This window comes from Dipteris shenzhenensis, chromosome 11, assembly GCF_047967505.1.
Source record: "Dipteris shenzhenensis isolate YYH24624 ecotype China chromosome 11, Dip_SZ_1.0, whole genome shotgun sequence".
Classification (NCBI taxonomy): Eukaryota; Viridiplantae; Streptophyta; class Polypodiopsida; order Gleicheniales; family Dipteridaceae; genus Dipteris; species Dipteris shenzhenensis.
In genome coordinates this window covers 3,785,485-3,809,226 of record NC_141606.1, presented here as the reverse complement: position 1 = coordinate 3,809,226, position 23,742 = coordinate 3,785,485, and the positions used below count along the sequence as shown (strand labels likewise).

Sequence of the window (23,742 nt, the reverse complement as noted above, 5' to 3'; positions counted from 1 at the left end):
TGAAGTCACCACTACGACCCAGGTTCCAATAAGGTGGCACAAGTCACCACTACTACCCAGCTTCCAACAAGGTGTTTTTTGAGATGTAGCTATCCTGAAGTCACCACTATGACCCAGCTTCCAACAACAAAGTCCCCATTTAGAGAAACAATAAAGTAGCTCGGATAAATATCACAATAAAACTTTCGAATAACTTGTAAAAGGGAAACGGGAGGTGTAAATTGGAAGGAAAGGGAAAGAGAAAAACACAAGTGAAGGTGAATGATTATGGGGAAAGGTAGATAAGTGAAAAGAGAGGAGAGAAAAGAGATGAAAGAGTGGATGGGACCTTAAATATAAGTGGGGATGTGGTACCCTCATTTAATATCACATGTTTTTAATAAAGGTGGTGTCATACAAGCTAAATGACAAAATAATTCACTACCCCTTATGTAAGGCCAAAAACTTAATCCACACAAAGTGACAAAGTCATTTAGGACCCTCACAAAGAGAAAAAAACCTAAACCTAAAACTCATTATAATGGCCTAAACTACCACTAATCCTAACACTAAACACCCATTAATTGACCACATGAAGACAAAAACCTAAACCTAAAACTCATTATAATGGCGTAAACTAGCACTAATCCTAACACTAAACACCCATTAATTGATTACATGAACTAACTTCTAAACAATGGGGCTAATTCGCACTCATTAGCCAACTACATCCCTTAAGACCCTTGCAAGGCCAAAAAGCTTATTGCTCTTAAGATCAATCCAAGATCAAGAGCCTATGCCCTACGATTGTACAAGTGACTCAAGGAGCGATCACAAATAAAAAACTTGGGCCTACGCTGCTTACCATGCTGAATATCAAAGCAGTATGAAAGGGGGGAGGGGGGGATAAGGGTATGGAGTTCATTCCAAAAAATAAAAAAATATTGGCTTTGGTATTATGCTCATTGGAGTTGTAGATTTTAGAAGAAAGTAGTAGCGTGAGACCTGTAGTGATGACCTGACAAGGTTCAAACCAACGACATACTATCCCCTCTCCAAAGCCTCTGAAGCAAACACTATAGAATTCTTTGTGCCAACACTAGTTTATGATTTTAGTTATAGAGATCACTAGAACTAGTGTAGCTTCTAGAGCACCCAACCCATTATCAATCTATGTTAGGTCTTTATTATAGTCTAATATAAGCAAAAATTAAAAACTAAAAATCCTTGCATTGCATAGTGTTCTTTATAGAATACACCCACACATGAAGCAAGTGAAGGGTCAAAGAAATGCACCATTTTCATCACCACACTTTCATAATGTTTATATTTACCACAATAGTCACCCATGTTGCTATCAGAAATGTAAGCAAGAAAAATGCCAAGCAAAGCATGAAGAAATAGATGTAGACCATGCATGCACAAAGAAGGCCAACAGATGCATGAAGACTTCGAGGAATGTAGCATTAAACAAAACAAAGGAACTAAAATCAACAAGAACACAATACTAGGAGGCACTTGAGGCTTTGCTTTGAAACTCAATTTTGGTTGACATTAAGGGTCATACTTCCTGTGGCTTACATGTATGGTATGCCCATGGCTTCTCTTGTTCTCTAACTTCAATTATTTTAGCACTTTGGTCAATGAAGGTAAGTTTGGCACCCAATGTAATGCCATGGAGGAAAACTCATTAGAAATAGGATTTTTTTACAAGTTTACCTTGGGACAGTCGAGAGATACGTAGCAAAATGTGTTTTAGACCATAGTATCGCTCATGTCTCTCCTCACTCTCCCTCCATATCCTATGTGCATTATAGAAAAAAGTGCGATTGATTGAAAAATGTCCAAAAATCGGTTAGGTACTAAACCTTGTGACATAACCCATGCTCCCAGGTGGATCGTAGTGTGTAAATGATATCCTGCCAGATGGTGACTAGGGTAGCCGAGGGTGGAACCGGGTGCTCACCCATCACGAGACTGCAGCAAGCCACCCAAGGGTCTATTCACGCGAACTGGGTAGGTTGCAAACCAGTAGGAGAAAAACTTGGTTGCTCGTGAGCCTCGATAGGGACAGGGTGGTTTGCGTTAAGAGACTCTAAGCCCGTGTCTCACCTTGACTAAGGGTCTTAGCACATGGATGGGACTAGCATGGGTTTAGGATGGGAATATTTTTGTCATCATTACTCCCATCCTACACCAAGTGGTCTAGGATGGATTTAGAATGGGAGTAGCCACTTTTTCTCCCATCCTGGACCATGGCCTCTAGACCCTTGCAACCAGAATGGGTTCCCCTTTTTTAGGGATTCAAAAACATGGAAGGATGACATGTGTCCTTGTCCCCAGAAGGTCCCCACCTCTTAAACACATGAAATGATGCCATGTGTCCTCTTCCTCCTAAACCCATCCCTAGTTCTTTTTTAGTTAGCACATGGTGGGATGGGAATAGGATAGAAATATGCATAGGACTACTTCGGACCACCTTTTCCCATTCCCATCCTATTTCTTCCCATGTAGGCTTTATGAAATTTGAATATTTGTTTTAGAGACGAGCAAATGCGGAGCAAATGCGATCTTTCTCATTGCCCCCGAGAATGAAGGCCATCTTTGCAACCCTAACTCGCTGGAGGCACCCTCACCACATATGCCCAGCTCACCGTAGATATTGTGGGAGGCTTTTCTCTTTTCTCCACGCTTCGCCTTCTCCAAAGTTTGCCATCAGGAGATGCCTTTGTACACTCTCTGCTCAAGCGAATGGTTCTGATGAGGACCCTCCATTCTCTGTGCACTCCCAGGTTGGACAAACTCCGATTGCTGTTCTGATTGAGCGAGAATTTGCTGAGCTTACCATAAAGCAGGTAGCTGAACAGGTAAGGTAAATAACCGCATACATCGTGTTCAGCTTCCATTCAGGAAGTAGATAAGTGGAAGATCGTTGATATGAGACATATCCGGCAGGTTGGTGGAATCAGGGCGAGGCAGCATGCCAATCCTTTGAAGGCTTCATTGATGGTAGTGTATTTTGTACCTTCATGTACAAGTTGAGAAAAGTACACGAACACCTTAGCTGTTGGAAGCACTTGAATGTACAATGCATTTTGATGTCGACCTTAAAAGTGATTGCTAAGTGAGGGCATTAAATTCATCAGTGGCTCGACAGGCACCAGTGCCTCCTCCTAAATGGGAGAATATTTTTCCAGATTCTTCACTACCTATAATGGTGGACATTGGCTGCGGTGAGCGCTCTCGTCTCGTTTGAGAGTCTCTGATATTTCAATAACTTGAGAACTACTGTTAAAATCTTTTATCATCGTAAAATTTGCAGGTAGTGGAAGGTTTCTTATGATGATGGCTAAGAGGAGTATGGGATCCTGTAACTTTCTAGGTCTAGACATCCGTTATCAGGCAAGACAGATGGCCCAATTGAAGTCAATTGTTTGCTAGAGTCTGTATTTTTCTTTGAAGACGTGCATTAAGTTACGTCTTTTGTGCAGCTGGTCTCTCGTGCGAAACGTTGGGCTAAGGAATTACAGCTAAAAAACTTGTAAGTCAGATTGTTGGTTATCTTGTAATCTGGAAGTTAAAAATTAGCCCCTATAAGTTTGCCCTCACCAATGAGATAAAACACCAGACACTTTGATGATTCATCTTAAAATAAACATCAATAGATAATGTCTCCACACATTAAGCATGGATAATGGAAAGTAACTCCTAGTAAACATCATATTTGAGCGTAGTTTCTTTCAACCTTCGGCGTACATAAGCCACTCCATGTCCATTATGCAAATGTTCTTTCCAATGCAATTGTCAATTGTACCACAAATGGTCTTTGCAAATGCTGCATAGTGAGAAGCTGGCCATGAGGATTGAGATGGACTCCATACTTTGCAAAAAGACTTGGGATCTTGTGGCTAACCTTGCATGATGAAAGGTATAGTTCTTCAAAGTCAAGTTTAGGTCTAATGGCTTATTGGGCAGTTGTTTGGCTAGATTGGAGGCCAAAGGGTACACTCAAGGGGTAAAATTTTGTTTTGGCTTCAAGGACGACAACCATCAAGATGGTTCTTACTCTCAAGCTTTAGGAAACACGGTGTATAGACCTCTTAAAGGTTCTCTCCGGGCTGGAACACGCCTCAAGGACATGATACACTTGCATCAATGATACTTCAACGGATTGGATTGTGTGAAAATCCTTTAGAAGCAAACCTCTATCTCTTCTTAGAGGAAGGAAAAGTTGTTGTACTCATCTGTCAAACTTGATGATTTGATTGTGATAGACTAGTTGATTATCGGATGACGTGGGTTGTTGAAAGGATGATTTGACAATTGCAAAGAATCCAATGTTTCATGCCCTAGCAAAACATATCGAGGTTCAATACTATGTTCTTTGAGAAGCAACAACATAGTTTGATTATTGTTCAATCAAGGACAATGCAGTTGACGTCTTTACAAAGGTGCCTTGATGAGATGGGAGACACGTGGTTGCCTTACGAAGATGCTTTGTAGTAGACCTCCTTATAGTCTTGAGATTGGACATTTGGAATTCAATGCTCCACCTTTTGGACACTTGGTTAGTCCCTAGTTGCGTAGGCCTCCATATAGTAGCTTGTGAATGTTAGAAACTAGCCAACAGAGAGTACGCACAGTGGAAGATTGATTACTGACGTCTCGACCATCTGGATATGTGGAAGAACAGAGTTCGCCATAGTCCCTATGATTAATGCCAGGGCAGACTCATCTCTGGCTGAGTCTGCCCTTCACCTCCGGAGTGTCGACAGAAACTCAGTACGAAGACTTTGTATAAATGGATGCTCAAGTATGTGTGGGTGTGTGGATTTGTATGTGTGAGAGCATATTTTTATACTATGGTCTACACCCACTGTTGGGCGCTGATGACGTCAGTGGGGATGTCATAGTAGCTAGTCCCTGCTATGCATGATGGAGTTTATGGTTTTCAACCTTGTGAGTGACTATCATGAGATTGAAACTGCACTATGTTGTGTTTTTAGAGGATGAGTTTGGGAATGTTCCTGGATTCATCTAGGTATATGCTTCTGCCGTATTAGCGGACATGCAAATTTCACCTTGTGAAGTTTTCGTCCAAGTTGCGGCCTGCTGGTGTTGTGATAATTCTTTCTATTGTTCCTGGATTCATCTAGGTATATCCTCTTTGTCTATTGCCATGAGTATCTTCCCTTGCCTATCCACAATGTCCTTCGGCTTCGCCTCCACTCCCATTGTCAGCTTTCATAGCTTCCGAGCCACTAAAAGACTCGGGATCTTCACTTTCCAGATCGGTAGCTGGTCTCGTCTAGTTTCCAAGACTCTCCGAAGTTAGGGATAGTGAATGTCTGAAAACTGGGGGAGGAGGAAGGGAGAGCAGGGGCTGAAGAGGCTATAGCGGTCGACATCTCTGCTGTTATATACACAGCAAAGTCAACCAAACTCAAATTTTTCAGAACTCTGAACGCACCTGACTAAACCTGAGTCACCCTCCTTCTCACAAGGGCACAATGCTCCAGTCGTGGAAGTCGATCTGAATCAAGGCCGTCTTTTAGCAAGGTCCCTGCCTTCGGGCTCCCACACCTGTGAGCCTCCTACTTGGGCTCTGATACCATGTTAGAAATTACCCAACAGAGGGTACGCATAGCAGAAGACTGATAGTAATGCCAAGAAGCTCACACAGTGTGCGTGTGGGGTGTGGAATCACAAACTTCTTAACTTATGTGCATAGATGTGCAAGCCAATAAATAGATAATGCTCAGAGAAAAATATAGAGGCAACTCTTTATATTTCCGTCCGTCCACAAAGTGGAACATGATACAATACCAACAGGTTCTCCTACTAGATGCCAAGCACTTCCAGATCTCTGAGCCCGCGTGCTCCACCTCGAGCAAATGTAGACTCTTTGTCTAGAGTGATCCTCTCCACCTTGCTGTCTGGAAACCAGCCTAGGTGGGCAGCCCTCTGTGTGAGCTAAGTTTGTAGGTCTTCGGCCAAGTTCACCTCCAAGATGAGGCCCAATTGTTGCTGCCGGTGCTGCTCCTTTCTGCTCCTCAAAAGTTGCTCTAGATGATGTATTTGTAAGTCCATGTAGAAACAATGAGACACAAATGTAGTTGTTTATTCATAGAGTGGTTACATATATAGGCAAGTGCCTCTATGTAGGTAGATCCCAGATCCACAATCATCTCCCTGATTATCTCAATCAATCACCTCCTATGATCACTCACTCATCACACCAACCTGACACACCTAACTAGAACCTTCTAGCACACCTACACTCACACTTCTTGCATAGGACTCCAATCCCATAGGCACACACACACACACATCAATTTGTCCCTTTATTCCCCCTCACACATTGATGACCTCATCCCTTAGCAGTAGTACATGGGATGCTCCATGACTTGCCCACTATCATGTGGCAACACTCATGGCCCCAACCTGTGACTCACTCATAGGATTCTTGGTTTACAATTAGGAGATGGACACAAACTATGTGTGTAAAGCCCAAAGAGTCCAACAAGGAAAAATCTCAAAAGACTAACAATCATTTAAGGATGGACTATCCATGGTAGAGAATCATTATTGACCTCATACACACATAACTCAAAAAACATATGGATCCTTACCCTTGTCAGATTTGACTTGGGTGTTGTAAGCAGTGAGAGCTTGAGTTTTGACATTCTCTGGTTCTTCTTCTTCTTCAATTTCTGCTTCCTCAACAAGATTGGTTGAACATCTCTTTTTGGCATAACATTCCTTTTCAAAGTGTCCAAGTTTGCCACAAAAGTTACATTTCATTTTGCTCTTTCCCTTAAAGTTGCTTTAGTTGCTTCTGGCCAAATATGCCCCTTCTTTGTAATCACTTCTTTGTTTGATCTTTCTCTCCTCCTTCAAGAGTGATGCTTCAATTTCTACCAGACTTATCTCTAGAATATTGGTGAGTGTGGTTACAATAGTGCCATATTCTTCATTGAGACTTCTAAGTAAGATGGCAATTACAATATCTTCATCAAGATTAAACTTGATGCCAGATAACTGTGTCAAAATGCTCTTCATTGAATTTAGATGTGAAGAGATGGACTCCCCCCTATCCAATCTTAAGTCAAAGAACTTGATAAGCAAGCTATACTTAGAGCATCTTCCCTGTGCTCCAAACACATGCTCAAGATGAGTCCATGCAGCATGAGCAGTCTCACATCTATCAATATGATGAATAAAGGAATCACTCAGACCAAGAGCAATTATAGCAAGAGCTTTTTCATCTTTTGGAAGCCATGAAGCTTCTCCTTCTCTAGTTGTAGGTTTAGTTTCTTTGCCATTTGCTACCTTCCATATTCCCTTTTTCATGAGAATAAACTTCAGTTTTGTTTGCTAAGTGTGGAACTCCTCTCCTTCAAACTTATCTATTTTCAGTTTTGAAGCCATTTAGGAAGGTCTTACCAAATTAATTGCAGTGTCTAATCCCTTTACAAAAGGTCAATCTTTTTGAACAAAAAAGTCACCTTCACCATACAGATGCAAATTGCAAGATAAGAATTCTGAAAAACCTAATTGTTTGGCATAATCATAACCAGTTGGCTTCTCCCACAACCTCTTAACTGGAGTCTTCTTCACCTTGTACTTTGTCTTTGTAGTCTTCTTGATTTTGGAAGAGCTTTGAGAACTTGAGGTTGGCATGTTGTCAAGAGATTAGCACCAACTGAACTAACATTCTCTGAACTGAAATGACATACTTTGAATTGATTTTTGGAAGAATAATCTCTGAACTGAGTGTTTTACTCCTCAAGTATTTAGTGTAGCATAAAAACTCCAAAAAATATACTAGAAATGCTTGCAGAGTACATGTAAACTTGGAGGATGAAATTCAACTAGATGAGAGCAGCTCTTTGAGGGCTTTTGTTGCGCAATGAAAGATATAGGACTAGAGAAGACCCAGTACCAAGCTTGGGTGAAATGTCGTGTCAGGTCGCCATAGCCAGAATCTCCAATGTCGACTGGTTTTTTCGTCTATACGCCTCAATTACTGAAGCATTTGCCTTCAGATTTGTGCTTTGGATAGCTCTTGGTGTCGCCCAACTTTCTCTGAGAGGAATTACAAGATTGTTGACTGAGGTGAGCAGCATTGCAGAAGTGGCGCGTAATACTCAGAGCGGCAGTGTGTCTTCATGGCGACGTATTTTAGAGATCCCACAAGTTAGAAGGGTTGCTCAAAAGCAGGGAACGTCTAGCTGAAAGGGCTTCGCAAGATATTGCGTGGATGGAGAGAATAGAGCTGTCAAAGCTCAAGGTATAAGAAGGAAAGTCATGGAGGCATTGGAGAAGGAGGAATCTAGTTGGAATCTGCTAAGAATCTCATTCTTGGCACTCAGATTCTAACCAGGCTCTGATACCATGTGTAAGTCTATGTAGAAACAACGGGACACAAATGTAGTTGTTTATTCATAGAGTGGTTACATATATAGGCAATTGCCTCCATGTAGGTAGATCCCAGATCCACAATCATCTCCCTGATTATCTCAATCAATCACCTCCTATGATCACTCACTCATCACACCAACCTGACACACCTAACTAGAACCTTCTAGCACACCTACACTCACACACTTCTTGCATAGGACTCCAATCCCATAGGCACACACACACACACACATCAATTTCCCCCTTCAGTATTATGAGGACAAAAGCCTCTTCTTTTATAGGCCCCCAAGGGGGCTGGCAAAAACCGACCAGGCAATATTTTACAAGAACTTTGCTACTGAAACTAGAGAACACAAACTGAAATCTGAAAATCAGAATTGCAGCACTTATCTCAAAGATTCTTTGTGATAGAACAACGGGAGAGAAGAAGGAGACGCAACATGCGCAACACTAGGGCCCAGAAATAAGAGCTGGACCCCTCCGAAGCTCTTTATTGCAATAGAATAATACTTTGTACATTGGGCTCTGAAAAGAGCATGAAGTTGAGAAGGAGACGCAGCATGCGCAACACTAGGGCCCAGAAATAAGAGCTGGACCCCCCCGAAGCTCTTTTGCAATAGAATAATACTTTGTACAACTGGCTTTGAAAAGAGCATGAAGTTGAGTACAACTCTTGAATGAATCTGGGAGGCCTCGGGCCTTTCTTTTATAGACTAGGCCTAGCAAAAAGCTAGGGTTTGCTTGCTAAAAGCTACTTTTACATAAAAGCCAAGGTTTTTAGGTTTTCTTTTTAAATCTAGTGCTTTTGGCGCCTTTTTAATCTTATGGGTGTTGGTAAACTGAAAAGAAAGAGTAGAGTGGACACAAACTCAGAATACTTGCATTATAGAATGAAGAAGAGTGAGGTCCTTATGTAGGCACCTCATACATGCTCACTGACATCACTGATGACTTCAGAGCTCCACAATCATCTCCTCAATCTGCTCCTAGATTCTCTCAATCACCCTATGTGCCTTTCCACCACCTAACTGTGCCCCTAGCACTCACACATAGAAACCCAGGCGTGCGTGAGGCATACACCTTGAGATATCCCATCAAACCCCCCCTCAAGGGAATGCCTCAGGCTATGTCAAGGATACAGCTAGCACAAGGTGTCTCATGCCATCTCATGGTGGTCATGGATCTATCAATGGCTAGGATCTCAAGCTAGCAAGGGTTCCCATGGGTGTAAGGTAAACAAAAAGGGATACAAAAAGACCTTCCAATGGTTATCTCCCCTGCATGTACATGCACACAATGTCTGCAGGAGGTACCATGGAGCAAAACATACACATGGCCTACATCATAAGGTGACCAGAGGTGTTTACAAAACACACAAAACACAATAGTTTATTTCATTCATTTTGGAGGACTATCCAGGCTGAGTACCTTGACATAAAAAGAGAGATCTGGAGCATACATAGAGATGATTTAAAATGCATAATCTTCAAAGGATGCCTCATCTTGTGGAGGCTCATCAACTGAAAGTAGATTTGCATTTTCTGTCTTTGCTTTGGCTCTGCAAAACTTCTCATGATGGTTGTTTTTGTCACAGTGTTTGCATGTATTGATTTTGAAGCAGTCCTTTGAAAGGTGATTTGTCTTTCCACAGTGTTTGCAAGGTGTAAACTTGACCTTTTGGATTTTTACAACATAAACAGTGTCATTGCCTTTCCTGAGCTCCATATGCCTTTCTTCTTCTTGGAGAGCAGAGATAATACCTTCAAGATTAGGATTAGGAAGATTTTTCAAAGTGGTAACTATATGATCATAATCTTCAGGCATACTCTTAAGTAACACTGCCATAGCATCATCTGTAGTAATAGGAGAGTTGATAGAAGCTAGTTGAGTCATAAGACTCCGCATGTAATTGACATGAGCTGCCAAAGCAGTGCCACTAACCATCTTCAATTCAAAGAAAGAGATTTTAAGTGATAATTTAGAGATGTGAGAGCTAGCACCAAAAATCATGTCAAGCTTATGCCAAGCTTCTGAAGGAGACTCTAAGTCAGAGATGTGATGAATATAATCATCTCCTAAAGCAAGAGCAATGATACCATATGCTTTCTCCTCTCTAGCGGGATCCCTTGCTGGGCGTGTCGGAGTTGAGGATTCTCCAGCATTGGCGGCTGTAGAAGGAGCGGTTGAAGTCGGTTTGACAAGTCCCCAGAGGTTTTCCCTCATCAATGCAAATTTCACCTTCATCTGCCATGTGTGGAAGCCCTTTCCATTGAACTTTTCTATATTCAATATGGTAGCCATGAGAGGGTCTAACCCAGATATTGGGCAGTGTCTTTCTCTCTTACAAGGCAAAAAACAACTGAAAGGCTTCCAAATATAAGCACTTGATGTAGCAAAGACTAGTGACCAATATTCAATCAATGATGGTTTTTCTTACATGCTTCATAGAGGTGGTTAAAATGAAAACTTTCCAATCAAAACCAGGTATAGCAATTCAAAGCAAAACTGAAGCCACACTTGTACTGATGTTATTGAAAGTTTCAAAAAACCAGAAATGCTAGAATAGCATCTTATGTAGCATCATCTTCAAAAACTTGTCAAAACTGTCAAAATCAAAAGACTGAACTTGGAGGGCTTGTATCTTACTCTTCAGAGCAAAGGAAAAGGGGGTTTCTGAGGCAAAAGAGAGCTGATATACCATAGAAGGTCCTCTGAGAAGAAAAGGCGCAAAAACACGTCAGGGCGCCATAGCTAGTCTCTCCAATTTCGACTGGTTTTTCTCTGTTTTCAGCTTGAATAAGCAACCATTGCTGCTCAGATTTCAGCACAGGATAGCTCTAGGTATGGACTAGCTCCCTCTGAAAGGAATTAGAGAAGTATGGAGCATGCTGAGAGAAAACGCAGGAACAAAGGTCGACGAACTGTGTGTAATGGCGACGAAACAAGCACGTATTTCTCCAATTCCTTTCAGCCAGGGGTTCGCCCCTTCGAGGTGGATCTCCAGCAGGAAGGGCGTGGAAAATGGTAGAGAACCGGGGGAGAACAGGCTTAAACAAACTTTGGGAAGAAGAGGAAGAGATGGTGAAGAAGAAGATGGAGAAGAAGATGATGATGTGGCAAAAATGGATCAAGGGGGATCAAATGGCTCTGATACCATGTTGGTAAACTGAAAAGAAAGAGTAGAGTTATGGACGAGGAGGAAATTCATCGTTTTGCAAGAAATGCACTCATCTCCTATGGTAGGACATGTGGGTATCACTAAGACATATGAAAAGATCAAACAAAGCTTCATCTGGGATGGCATGTGGAGGGATGTGGTTAAATATGTTGTTGAATGCTTGCCTTGCCAACAGAATAAGGTGGACAACAAGCTAGCCGCAGGTCTTTTACAGCCATTACCTATTCCAGAAGGCAAATGGACTCACATAGCTATGGATACATCAGAGGGTTACCTTCTACAGAGAGGGGATGGGATAGCATTTATGTCGTGGTATAGCACTATGACAGGTTCAATAAATTGCCAAGCAACCTGTAATGAATACCGAGTCTTAGTCTATCCCATTTATGGGAAGGAGGTATCTGTCCTTTGAAGAAGGAGATTATGTGCATTTACGCCTCCCTAAGAACCGTTATGCCTCACTGAAAGGTAACACCAACACGAAGCTTGCTCACAGGTATTACGATCCCTCGCAAAGTTGGAGAGGTGGCATATGAGTTTGAGCTTCCCAGTACCTCCAAGATTCATGATGTTTTCCATGTGTCCTTGCTAAAGCTGCATGCAGGACAGCATGTCCAAGTTCTTTCTAAGCTACCACTTGTCACTAATTGGTATTTTTCCCAAAAAATAAAGAAGAGATTGACTATGGTCAAAGAAAACTGACTTTGGTTCACTAAAATAAGTTTTATTGCTTTTACTTTTGCTTTGAGAACTGTGGGGATGACCACAAGGGACTAGGATTAGTCCAAGAACTAGGAATGCATGCATTTCGCTAACCTCTAATGGGCTAAAGTGTTGGAACTTGTTTGTGCAATGTGTAGGACCTAAAAGGACCCAAACGTGGGGAGAAAAACACAAAAAGGAGGTCCCACAAGGCCTAAAAGCATGGACAAAGGGGCGTTTCTTTAAAAGGAGGCCCATTGATGGGATATCTCAAGGTGTATGCCTCAGGCACGCCTTCGTTTCTATGTGAGTGCTAGAGGCACAGTTAGGTGCCCATGAGCACAGTTAGGTGGTGGAAAGCCACATAGGATGATTGAGAGAATCTAGGAGCAAATTGAGGAGATGATTGTGGAGCTCTGAAGTCATCAGTGATGTCAGTGAGCATGTATGAGGTGCCTACATAAGGACCTCACTCTTCTTCATTCTATAATGCAAGTATTCTGAGAGCATTACCACTAGCCTCCTCACGTGCATGAAAAGGCATAGCAACTTGATGCTCCACAAGAAAAGATGTAGGCATACGACCTTGCATGCCACGAGTGGGCTGAATGTCAAGTGATTGCATATCATGAATATCATGATCAGTAGCACCACCCGGATCAAAAGGAAAATCAGTTCCCTTCATGGCTTCAGTGTCAGGAGCCTCGTCCGAATCATGTGTTCTTGCCATCTCATCATGAGAGGCATCCAAGGACTCTATGGCATCAACTAATTGACATGTCCCAGCACTCCTGAAACCTCTGATCTGCAAGCAAACAGAAGAACACACACGACGTGAGGAAACTGAGCAGGCTGCTCACCACCCAACTTGTTCTTTAGGTTGGTTCCTACTCCTACAGGGCAGCCTAAATATCTGACAATCTGCTGTGGGGATCCAATTAGGTAGTACTCTGCTTGTCCAGTCTGGTCTTGGCCTCCAAGAGAGCCAGAGGGCTTCAGTCTTATTGCTGTTGACTCTGGAGTCAGAAAGGGCTTCAAATTCGTTGAACAGCTCCATGAACCTGCTGACATTTGTCTTGGAAGCTTCCAGAAAGCTAGTGTTGTCATCCGCGAAAAGCTGAGTGCAGAAGTTGGTGCTCCCTGGAAGTCTTAAGCTCTTGATAAGCCCTCTATTCATGAGATAGTCGAGCTGGCACAGTAGTGGTTCTGTAGTTACCTACGAGATGTGATTCCGAATCAAGAGATGTCCCCTCCGAGCCACGAGCTGAGCTACTGGCACGAACTCCCAACCAGATCCTAACCAGCCTGGTGTCCCATACCACCAGGTGGTGCTGTGAAGCCTGGGATCTGCTGCTGGGCCTTGGGCTACGCTATGATGCAGGGTGCGTCAACGACTCAATCCAGGATCAGACCTAGCACCTGGGAACGAAACTTGCTCCCATCGGCTCTCTAAGAACTAAACCTCTGGGCCCCTTATATAGACTCGGGTCCCAAGCGCCAAAAATAGCGAAGACCTCTAACTGGTTTGTACCCTTGCCACTCAACCCGAGAATCAAGCCTGCCTAGCTCTAAGCCTTCCCAGGCTATCTGAGCTAGTCTTGTGTACCTAGTACATGTCATATACCAATCCGTGCACATGACATACTTCCCCTCCTCTAAGAACTCACTCCTGAGTTCGCTAAAAAACCCGGAAATGTCCACTGGAGGTTCTGTAATGTCTCCCATGTTGTATCCTCCTCAACACGATCCTTCCACTTGATCTTGTATTCCGTGATAGTTCTATTACAAATGTGTCTTTCACGAAATTCAAGAATACACTCAGGTTCGTGTGGAATAAAAGTCAAATCTGTAATTTCTATTATTTCTTGAGGAGAAACAAGTTGATCATCCGCACCCAGTACTTCTTTCAGTCTACTGACATGAAATATTGGATGTACTTTAACATCAGGAGGCAATTCTAGTCGATATGCAGCTGGTCCAATTCTTTTAATGACCTTGAACGGACGACAGTATATGGGGGATAACTTCGGAACCAAACCAATACTTAGGCTCTTGGATTCCTTGGGAATTCGCAAATATACCATCGTTTCTTCAAAGAACTCTCTAGGTGAACGATGTCTATTAGCATAAAATCTATCCCGATCTTGGGTACTTCTAATAGACTCCTTGGCAAACTGCAACATTTCCTGCATGTCTAGCAAGAAGGTCTTTGTAGCATCATTTTGGATTCCCTTTAACCCAATTATAACTGGTAACTTAGGTTGAAACCCGTACATAAGCATAAAAGGACTGTAACCAGTACTCGAATGCTTGGCATTGTTATAAGCAAATTCTATCATAGGTAGATAATCTTCCCATGAAGACTGTCTCTTAGAAACATATGCCCGAAGCATATCTTCAACCAATTGGTTGACCTTCTCTGTACTGCCATCGGATTGTGCATGATCTGAGGAACTCATACTTAGAGTAGTTTCTAACTTCTCAAAACCAAGTGTCCAAAAGTTACTTGTAAACTTCGAGTCCCTGTCACTGACTATGTCAGAGGGCAAACCATACAGCTTAAACAGGTGGTCCACAAACTCGTGAGCCAGCTGAACAGCTGAAATAGTTGTTCTGGTAGGTAAGAATCTAGCCATTTTTGTCAGACGGTCGACTATGACCCAAATGGAGTCATGACCCTTGCGCGTTCGAGGTAAACCAGTAATAAAATCCATGGAAATACTTTCCTATTTATTACTTGGAATCTGCAATGGCTGTAATAAACCTGCGCTTCTAAGGCGTTCTCCCTTAGTAACCTGACAAACCCGGCAACCTACCACATAGTTTTCAATAAATGCACGCATCTTAGGCCAATAAAAGGAATGCTTCACAAGAGACAGAGTCCGATGTATACTCGGATGTCCAGCACTAGGAGCATCATGACACTCCGAGAGAATCTTGGATCGAAGTTCCTAAACATTTGGCACACAAATCTTTCCATTCTGGAACAGCAAGCCGTTCCTAATCATCCACTGACCTCTCGCCGCCTGTACCGTAGGTAGCACAATCCCTGAGTCCTGGTCAACCATGGAGCTCCCATCCTGGACTTTCTACCAATAAGAACTGAAATGACTATCAGCTGCGCAAAGCCCTCAGAAGGATTGAAATAGGTCTGAGGATATTTCTGTAAATGACATAGCATTTACAAACTTGACTCGACTTAAGGCATCCGCCACACTATTCAACAAACCCTTGCGATAACGTATTTCAAAATCAAAATCTTACATTAATTTTGTCCATCTAGCTTTCCGTCCCCTCAATTCAGGCGCATCACACACATACTTGATTGACTGATGATCGGTCAATACAAGAAACTTAGAACCATACAAGTAGTGTCTCCAAACCTTCAGGGCATACACGACTGCATAGAGTTCTTTTTCTAGTGTGGGCGAACGATATTGGGTGTCGTCTAGCTTCTTACTCTCAAAAGCTACAGGTCTGCCCTCTTGGAATAAAGCTGCCCCAATCGCAAAATCACTCGCATCGGCCTCTAAAACATAAGGCCGGGTAGGATCGGGTAATGCAAGAACGGGTGCTTCCTTGATAGAAAACTTCAAGGTTTCAAAAGCCTTGTTCAATGCATCATTCCAAGAGATCGGCTGGGTAGACCTGCGTCCACGACCTTTCAATATGTTTGTCAGGGGTGTCGTGATGTGTGAATAATCACGCACAGACTTCCGTAGAAATATCGTAAATCCTAGGAAAGAACGAAGTTGTTTCACAGTTTGAGGGATAGGCCATTCTAAAACCTTCTGGATACGATCCAGATCAATGCTGATACCTTCAGAAGAAATCTTGTGTCCTAAATAAATGATCTCCTTCATAAAGAAGTCACATTTACTCATCTTGGCATAGAGCTTATGCTGTCTTAGAATAACTAAGACAATCCGGAGGTGTCCTATGTGATCCTCTAGCTTTTGCTATATACCAAGATGTCATCTAAGAAGACTATAACGAATTCGCCCAGAAAATCTCGAAACAAATCGTTCATCATTTGCTGGAAGGTGGCAGGAGCATTGGTCAGACCAAAAGGTAATACAAGAAACTCGTAGTGGCCATACCTAGTTCGGAATGTGGTTCTATCTATGTATTTAGCATAGATACGGATTTGGTGATAACCCGTACGCAAATCAATCTTAGTGAAATACTTCGCTCCGGCCAAACGGTCTATTAGATCATCGGAACGAGGTAGAGGGTATCGATTCTTAATTGTCACTTTATTCAATCGTTTATAAGATATACACATTCTCCATGTGGAATCTTTCTTCTTTCTTAAGAGGATAGGTGCTTCCCAAGGTGATTTACTTGGTCGAATATAGCCCATATTCAAATAATCCTGTAGCTGTGAAGCTAACTCATCCTCCTCAAGCTGGCTCATCCTATAAGATGGAACACTAATAGGTTGAGCCCCAGGTACTAAGTCTATGCGATGATCTACTGCTCGTTCTGGAGGTATACCTTCCGGCAGTTGAGCAGGGAATACATCCATGAAATCATCTATCAACGTTCTCAATTCACGGTGTTCAAACACACTTAAATCATTCTTGTTATTAACAGAGACAACAAATGAAGAAAGCGGAATCAAAACACACTGATAGACATCATAATGAGACGTGTTTAATATATTCGAAAGCTGCATCGCAGATACAATAGGTCCCTGAGAAGAGGGAATGTTATCACACTGAATACAAAATTGGGTGTCCTTATCCAAAAAAGAAAGAGTATGGTCCTTCCATCCAATCCGAATATCGTGGGTTTTAAACCACTCTATTCCGATTAACAAGTCCACATGCTCCAAGTGCATGACATAGCACGTAAGAGCTGCTGTGTATTCTTGAATCCGGAGAGAAAGAGCTTCAATCTTGCGATCCCAAAACTGCTTCCCAGCTGGAAGCTGCACCTCATAGGTGTGATCGCTAGGTATCGTGGACAGCCTCATCTTCTGCACAAGTTTGTAATTAACAAAGTTGTGAGAGCTGCCCGGGTCAAAGAGAATGTGAACTCTTTGGTCCCTAACTTCTCCATAAACTCGGAAAAGATCATGGGAACCAAATAATGAAGTATTAAAAGTGCAATTACAAGAAAGTGGGCAGGTAATGACATTTACAAAAATACCTGTCATCGCAACTTGATTAGCTCCCTTGGCTTTGGTACCCGGACCCGCCTGGAGCTTTGGTCCCGGCGCTTGCTTCTGGTTCTTGCGCTTAGGACAATCATTCTTAGTGTGGCCCGCTCCTCGTAGAAGAAGGAAGGACGTTGCTAAAGAAGGAATACCCTTGAAGAGCTTACACAGAAGGGGTCATAACTTTAGCTCAGATTGAGGAGCTGTAAAAGGGAAAAATGTTCAGAATCTCATGATCTATGCAATGGTAGGCTTAAAATTATACTTTTTATAGTTATAAAAGAGAAAAATTAAAAATTTCAAGATGTATATGAGAGTTACAACTTCTTCCTAATTCATATTATGGTAAGGAGGAGTTCAATAGAGACCACATTTCCTTAAAAGTACTTAGGTTTGGAGAATTGGGAATATTTTGAAAATCCCTCCCTTGCCTTCCCATATTTGATAATGTATTAGAGATTAATTTATGATCAATTATAATGGCTTCAAGTATGAGGTTTCCAATATCTTTTTCCTACTCATCCAAAGAATATGGTATACATTGTTATATGACAGCTTCAAATATGGGATTGCTAAAGATTAGGGAAACTCTTTTAAATTGATTGAATTACCATAATCCTCAAAAGAGAGTATGGTAGAGAGGTATTTATAGGAGTTTCTAAAGTGTTCACTGTTTGTTCATATATAGATGATATTCTCTGAAATGAGGGTTATAATGAAAAATAAGTAAGTATATGGCTCCATAAATGAGAAATTAAGAAAGAATTGTATATTCCTTTGAGAAATATACAAGCATGGTTGGTGTCAAAAATTATCGCTCGGACTTTTCTGCTCGTAGGTTTTTGCTTGGAAACTGTGCACATCCGGGTTGGAGTTCCTTCCATCACAATAAAGCCTTTCCTGACATAAATCCGGCTGCAAGCTGTATTTTCTTGTCATCTGGGTAAGGGTGAAATTGGAAGTGTACTTGCCACTTGTGCAACCAAGTGTCAACAACCTCCTTGGTACGAGGCTTCTGATCTCCAGGAAAAGGATCTGGAGTGATGTTCGGACCTAACACTGAAGCCATGGCATCCACATGCGTGAGCGCCTAAACAGTGCTAGTCAAAAGTGTGAGTGTAGTCTGAATCCCTTGGAGTTGCTGTGTCAACCCCGTTTGATTCGTGTTAACTTGCTCAAACTTTCCATCAAGAGCAGTGGTGACTTCAGTGAAGGCTTTTTTCGTAATCAGATCATCGTAGAGACCCTGGTCATCCTCCGCATGGTAGTTCAGATCTTGGTCTCCCATCGCAAGCTCAGGGTGGAGCTTGGAAGGCCAAAGGGAAAGGAGAGAGAGTCATGAGGAAAGGAGGGGTCCCCCAGCAGGCAGTAAATTACGATCTGCTTGGAGATTTCGTTAGAGGGGAGAGCGGTGAAGCAGAGGAGCAGCAAGGTAGCGAACCGGAAGGGTAGGAGAGAAGGGCTGTTCCGAACTCAGAAGTGCGAGATAGCAGCCTGAGCTAACGGGTGGTACTAGGTGAGGGCGGGTGGAGGGTTGGCTATGCGCACTCATGGACTGGGGATTAGAGCAGGCGAGATGGCTGCCTTAGCAAAGAGCGCCTCACTGCAGGCTTATAGCAGCCTGCAGGCCAAAAATAAAACAGTCCCCTACTTTTGGTTGGCTTCTGCTTTTTTAAGCTGTCTAAGCCTAATTTGGATGCAGCTCTTGCACGCCAAAAAAAACAGTCCCCTACTTTTGGTAGGGCTTTTGCTTTTTTCAGCTTTCCAAGCCTAATTTGGACGTAGCTTTCCCCTACCTGATTCGCATCCCAACCAGTCCCTCGAGACTGTCATCTGCTGCGCACCTCCATCCTCACTCCATCCATCAATACCCGCTCCCTAACTCTCATCCTGAAGGTTGCCTGCGGCCTTCCATCACGTCCTGTCCTTGCTCTCTGCTTTTATTGTGAAACTCGCTCTTACTTCTTTCCTGCGCTAACTCCTACAACTAACGAACTGCTCCCAAGCTCTTGCCCTTAAAGACTACCTTTCTCATGGCCTCTCATCCACTCCACCTTGCTTCTTGCGAATTCACCTTTTCTCTCTGTCTCTCCTTCCTTGTTTCCACCATCTAACCGCCACCCTTAACCTTGAACCAATAAAGCACGTGCAAGGTAATAAACCTGAATTTCGAAATTAGGGCATACCTGGAGGAACAAATCGTCCAAAATTCTTGGAACAGAAGTTCCTACCTTAGGAGTTGGCTCTAATACCAACTGACACGTCCCAGCACTCTTGAAACCTCTGATCTGCAAGTAAACACAAGAACACACACGACGTGAGGAAACTGAGCAGGCTGCTCACCACCCAAACATGACATCTATGGGATGTGATCTCGAATTAGGAGATGTCCCCTCTGAGCCACGAGCTGAGCTACTGGCACGAATTCCCAACCAAATCCTAACCAGCCTGGTGTCCCATACCACCAGGTGGCGCTGTGAAGCTTGGGATCTGTTGCTGGGCCTTGCTACGCTATGATGCATGCGCGCGTCCGTGACTCAATCCAGGATTAGACCTAGCACCTGGGAACGAAACTTGCTTCCATCGGCTCTCTGAGAACTGAACCTCTGGGCCCCTTATATAGACTCGGGCCCCAAGCGCCAAAAATAGCGAAGACCTCTAACTGGTTCGTACCCTTGCCACTCAACCTGATAATCAAGCTTGCCTAGCTCTAAGCCTCCCCAGGCTACCTGAGCTAGTCTTGTGTACCCAGTACACGTCAGATACCAATTCGTGCACATGACATAAATCCTCATAATCAGAGAGTTCAATGATCATGCTAAGCTTGGCTGAACCAGTGTTCCGCATCTTACACACATCCCGATGCTCAAGGGTCCATTTCCCGCCACACTTAAAGCACAAGTTTGCTTTCTTCCTGCCGTCAATTATGGCCTTGGTATACTGCTGAATTGCTGATTTTGCATTTCCAGCAGTAGGTTTGGTTCTTGGCTTGGCATCTGCTGGCCTGTATGGCTTAGCATAGGGCATCTTACTCCCTGAAACAGTAGGAAACTGTGGAAAAGGTGCTGCTGCAGATTTCCTATCATTCCAATCATTCACCTTAGGCTTCTTCTCAGCCTCATTTGCATTCCCGTATGCGTTGCCCCCTACCATCCTATACTTACTGGCATATTTGGGCTCAAACACCTCTGCCAATTGGGTTGCACGCTCAATTGTTTGAGGGTTATGTGCCTTCGCATCTGCATCCAGGGAAGGACTCAATCCTTGGATGAAATGCAACAACTTCCCTTTCTGAGATACGTCCTATACAAACAAGAAAAGCCTCCAAAAGCGCTGCAAATACTCTTGGACTCTACCAGTCTGCGACAATGCATAGAATTCAACCAAGTACTGATCCAAGATGAGTGGGGATACGAAGGTAGTAACCATCATTTCTTTAAAACCCCTCCATGTGGTTGGCCTTTGAGGTGAATCCCTCATACACCGCCACCAAGTATGTGCATAGTCCTGCATGTGCATACCTGCAAAGATTATGTGGTCCTCATCGTGCTTTGGGTAGAAGCGAAACTAATCTCTCAGCTTCGTAAGCCACTCCTCCAGCTCAGTAGGTGCATGAGTGTCCCTTTTGAACTTAATGCAGTGTGAGTTTGTCCTTGACATCCTTGGCTGCATAATTCCTGTGTGCGTAACCTCCAGAGTGCGGCAATCCTGCTTGAGGCTCACATAATCGCAGAGAGACATTTCAAGTTTGATGCATGTCTCTTATTCATTGCCAGAGAGCACATCCCTTAAAGGAATAAAATGTGAATTTAAGGTTTTTACAATGTTTTGAAGTTTGTATTCTCTGATTAAGAGTCTTTTGAGATATCATATCATGTATGGTTGTTTAGTATTTGACTCATGAGTTTTTGTAACTGCTGTCATCTGAGTATTCTAAATCTCATTGTCAGATGTCATAGCGTTTTCAAGTTTTTATTTTATAAGAGATATATGTTTTAATCTATGATTTCATGTGCATGCATGCTGATATTTAATATGCCCTAGGCCCTTTCCCTTGCCTCTATAAAAAATCTATATAATATAAATGATATACCTCTAACGCATAAGAGGCATTCGAATGCATATCATACTGTGCCTCTGATGTATGCTTCTAACAATTGGTACAACCATGTGGTATGCTACATCAAGGTATGGACCATGCAACAATGGGAGAGCTACAGATTACTATGAAAATGCTCCCATTTGATCATATAACTTTGAAAATTTTAGTATTGAAGCTTGAATGGGTTTGTGCCTGAAAGTTGGCCAGAGATCTGGACCAGAAAGAGAAGTAATACTGGTTATCCCTTCATATGGAATGAAGATATTCAGTGTATTGGCTGGACTGTCAGTGCAAGGCATGTTTAACACCCTCAGGACATCAAAGTAATGCACCTTTTGATTTGGTTATGTATCCATATATTTCTAAAGAAAGGAGAGTGCGTTGTGAGGAATATTTAAAAAACAAAAGGATTCCTTCTTCCTCTGTGTGTGCGCTCGTTTGCTGCTCCGTGCGCGACTCCCTCCTTCCCATCCACTTTCTCTCTCTTGAAGTGCCCAATCTATGCTGTGTTCCTAGTGGTTGTTCTCAGCCCATCTTTTGTCTGTGCTGATAGGCTACGTTCCTAGCTATTAAAAGAGGATAAACTCTTTTCTGTTTATAGCATGCAAGTACTTTCAAAGTGCAATAGTCATAAGTGCTTGCGCCTTTTCTGTTCTACGAGCTTTAACATCATTGTTCTAATGTAACTGCTGGATGATGAATAAGAATTATAAGAGGAGGATACCGTGAATTAAAAGACGGTGTTTTGTTGGGTTTGAATTCTGTCATGGAATTACAGGATTGGTCTGTAAACAAGAGTTGGCTTGTAACATAGCTTGAGTAGAGCATCATCAAGTATTTTTGGGTGCTACTCTTGCAGGGATTTTATGGTTGCAAATGCAACAGTATCATTTGGTTCAATACTCTCAACGTACCCAGGCTCCCTTACATCTGTGACTATTCTGGTGAGACAACTCTTTCAAAGCCTAAAATGACTTTGAACTGCATAAACCTTTCCTAAAAGTTACTCAGCAATGTGATACTACTATGATCATATTTTTGTTTCTAAGAGGAGAATAGATGTGTGCTGATATCTCATTTCTTATAGTGTCCTGATCCACATTTTAAAGTACGGCACCACAAACGACGCATTGTGCAGAGGCCGTTGGTTGATGCAATTGTCAATGCCTTGGCTCCAGGTGGAAAGGTGGGATACAGGTCTTTGCCTTCTCTTTCTCAGACCTGTTGCAGTAACTTAAGTAACTAATATGAATGCCTTGATGTGAATAAGGTCTTGTTGCAATCAGATGTAGAAGAGGTTGCAGTGGACATGAAACATCACTTTGATGCTCAAGAAGGAGTCTCATTGACATGCGAAGTCAATGCAAACCCTTCTATACATGATGAAGATGGCTGGCTTTTAGAAAATCCTTTGGGAGTGCGGACTGAGCGTGAGATCCATGCACTTTCAACCGGAGGGAAAATGTATAGAGTATCATACACAAGGCTCTAATAAATTTAAATCTGGGAGCCTAAGGGTTCCCACTATTTGTAGTTTGCATCATATTGTTCTCCCTCCGATTTCCCCAACACAACCACAAAACCCCCTGCCCTTGCCTTTCCCAATCTCTCTCTCTCTCTCCTTCTCCTTCCTTCCCCACCAAGTTTTGTAAAACCTGTGTGGGTCTTGGTGGTTGAGGCTCTGGTTCATGTCGTGGTGTGTGTGGGTGTTGGATTCCTAGGAATCGCTTCAGATGAGTCAATTTGGCATTGTTGCTACGAAATCAAAAAACCTCTCTCTCTCTCTCTCTCTTAATGTCTTTCTCTCTGTCTCTTTGCTCTTTCATTTCTTACATTTGTTTTCCTAAAGTTTTGTTTGTAAGATTATAGGTTTTTTGAGTCTTATGAAGGTGTATACGTCTTTGATGTTGACAAGCTTTGCTTTCTCATAGCAGTAGGTCTGCAAGGGAGAGTTGATTAGGTAGGGAATTCTATATACAAGATTTATTTAACATTTTCAAATTCTAAAGCTTGATTGTGTGTTTTGTGACTTTATCTTAGCTAGGAGCAGAGAGAAGAGTCGCCATGTACTCAATTTCCCATAGCAAATTTATGGACACTTTTTTTGGGGGGTGAAATCCATTTATATTAATATTAAAAAGTAGCCCCCAAGGAGAGGACAACCAGTTACAACATCAAAAGATGTTAGGAGTCAAC

General features: G+C 42.5%; 1 protein-coding gene across 1 annotated transcript; it reads left to right on the top strand.

Moving 5' to 3' along the window:
• Nucleotides 1–1,622: 1,622 nt before the first annotated feature.
• LOC147896502 (uncharacterized) lies at nucleotides 1,623–23,275 on the top strand. Its single transcript, XM_087381887.1, has 9 exons — nucleotides 1,623–1,628; nucleotides 2,523–2,846; nucleotides 2,935–2,988; nucleotides 3,137–3,212; nucleotides 3,302–3,381; nucleotides 3,471–3,520; nucleotides 22,406–22,490; nucleotides 22,634–22,732; nucleotides 22,817–23,275. Exons 1-9 carry the CDS (start codon nucleotides 1,623–1,625, stop codon nucleotides 23,036–23,038), a joined length of 996 nt encoding a protein of 331 aa, XP_087238013.1. The 3' UTR covers nucleotides 23,039–23,275.
• Nucleotides 23,276–23,742: the final 467 nt, after the last annotated feature.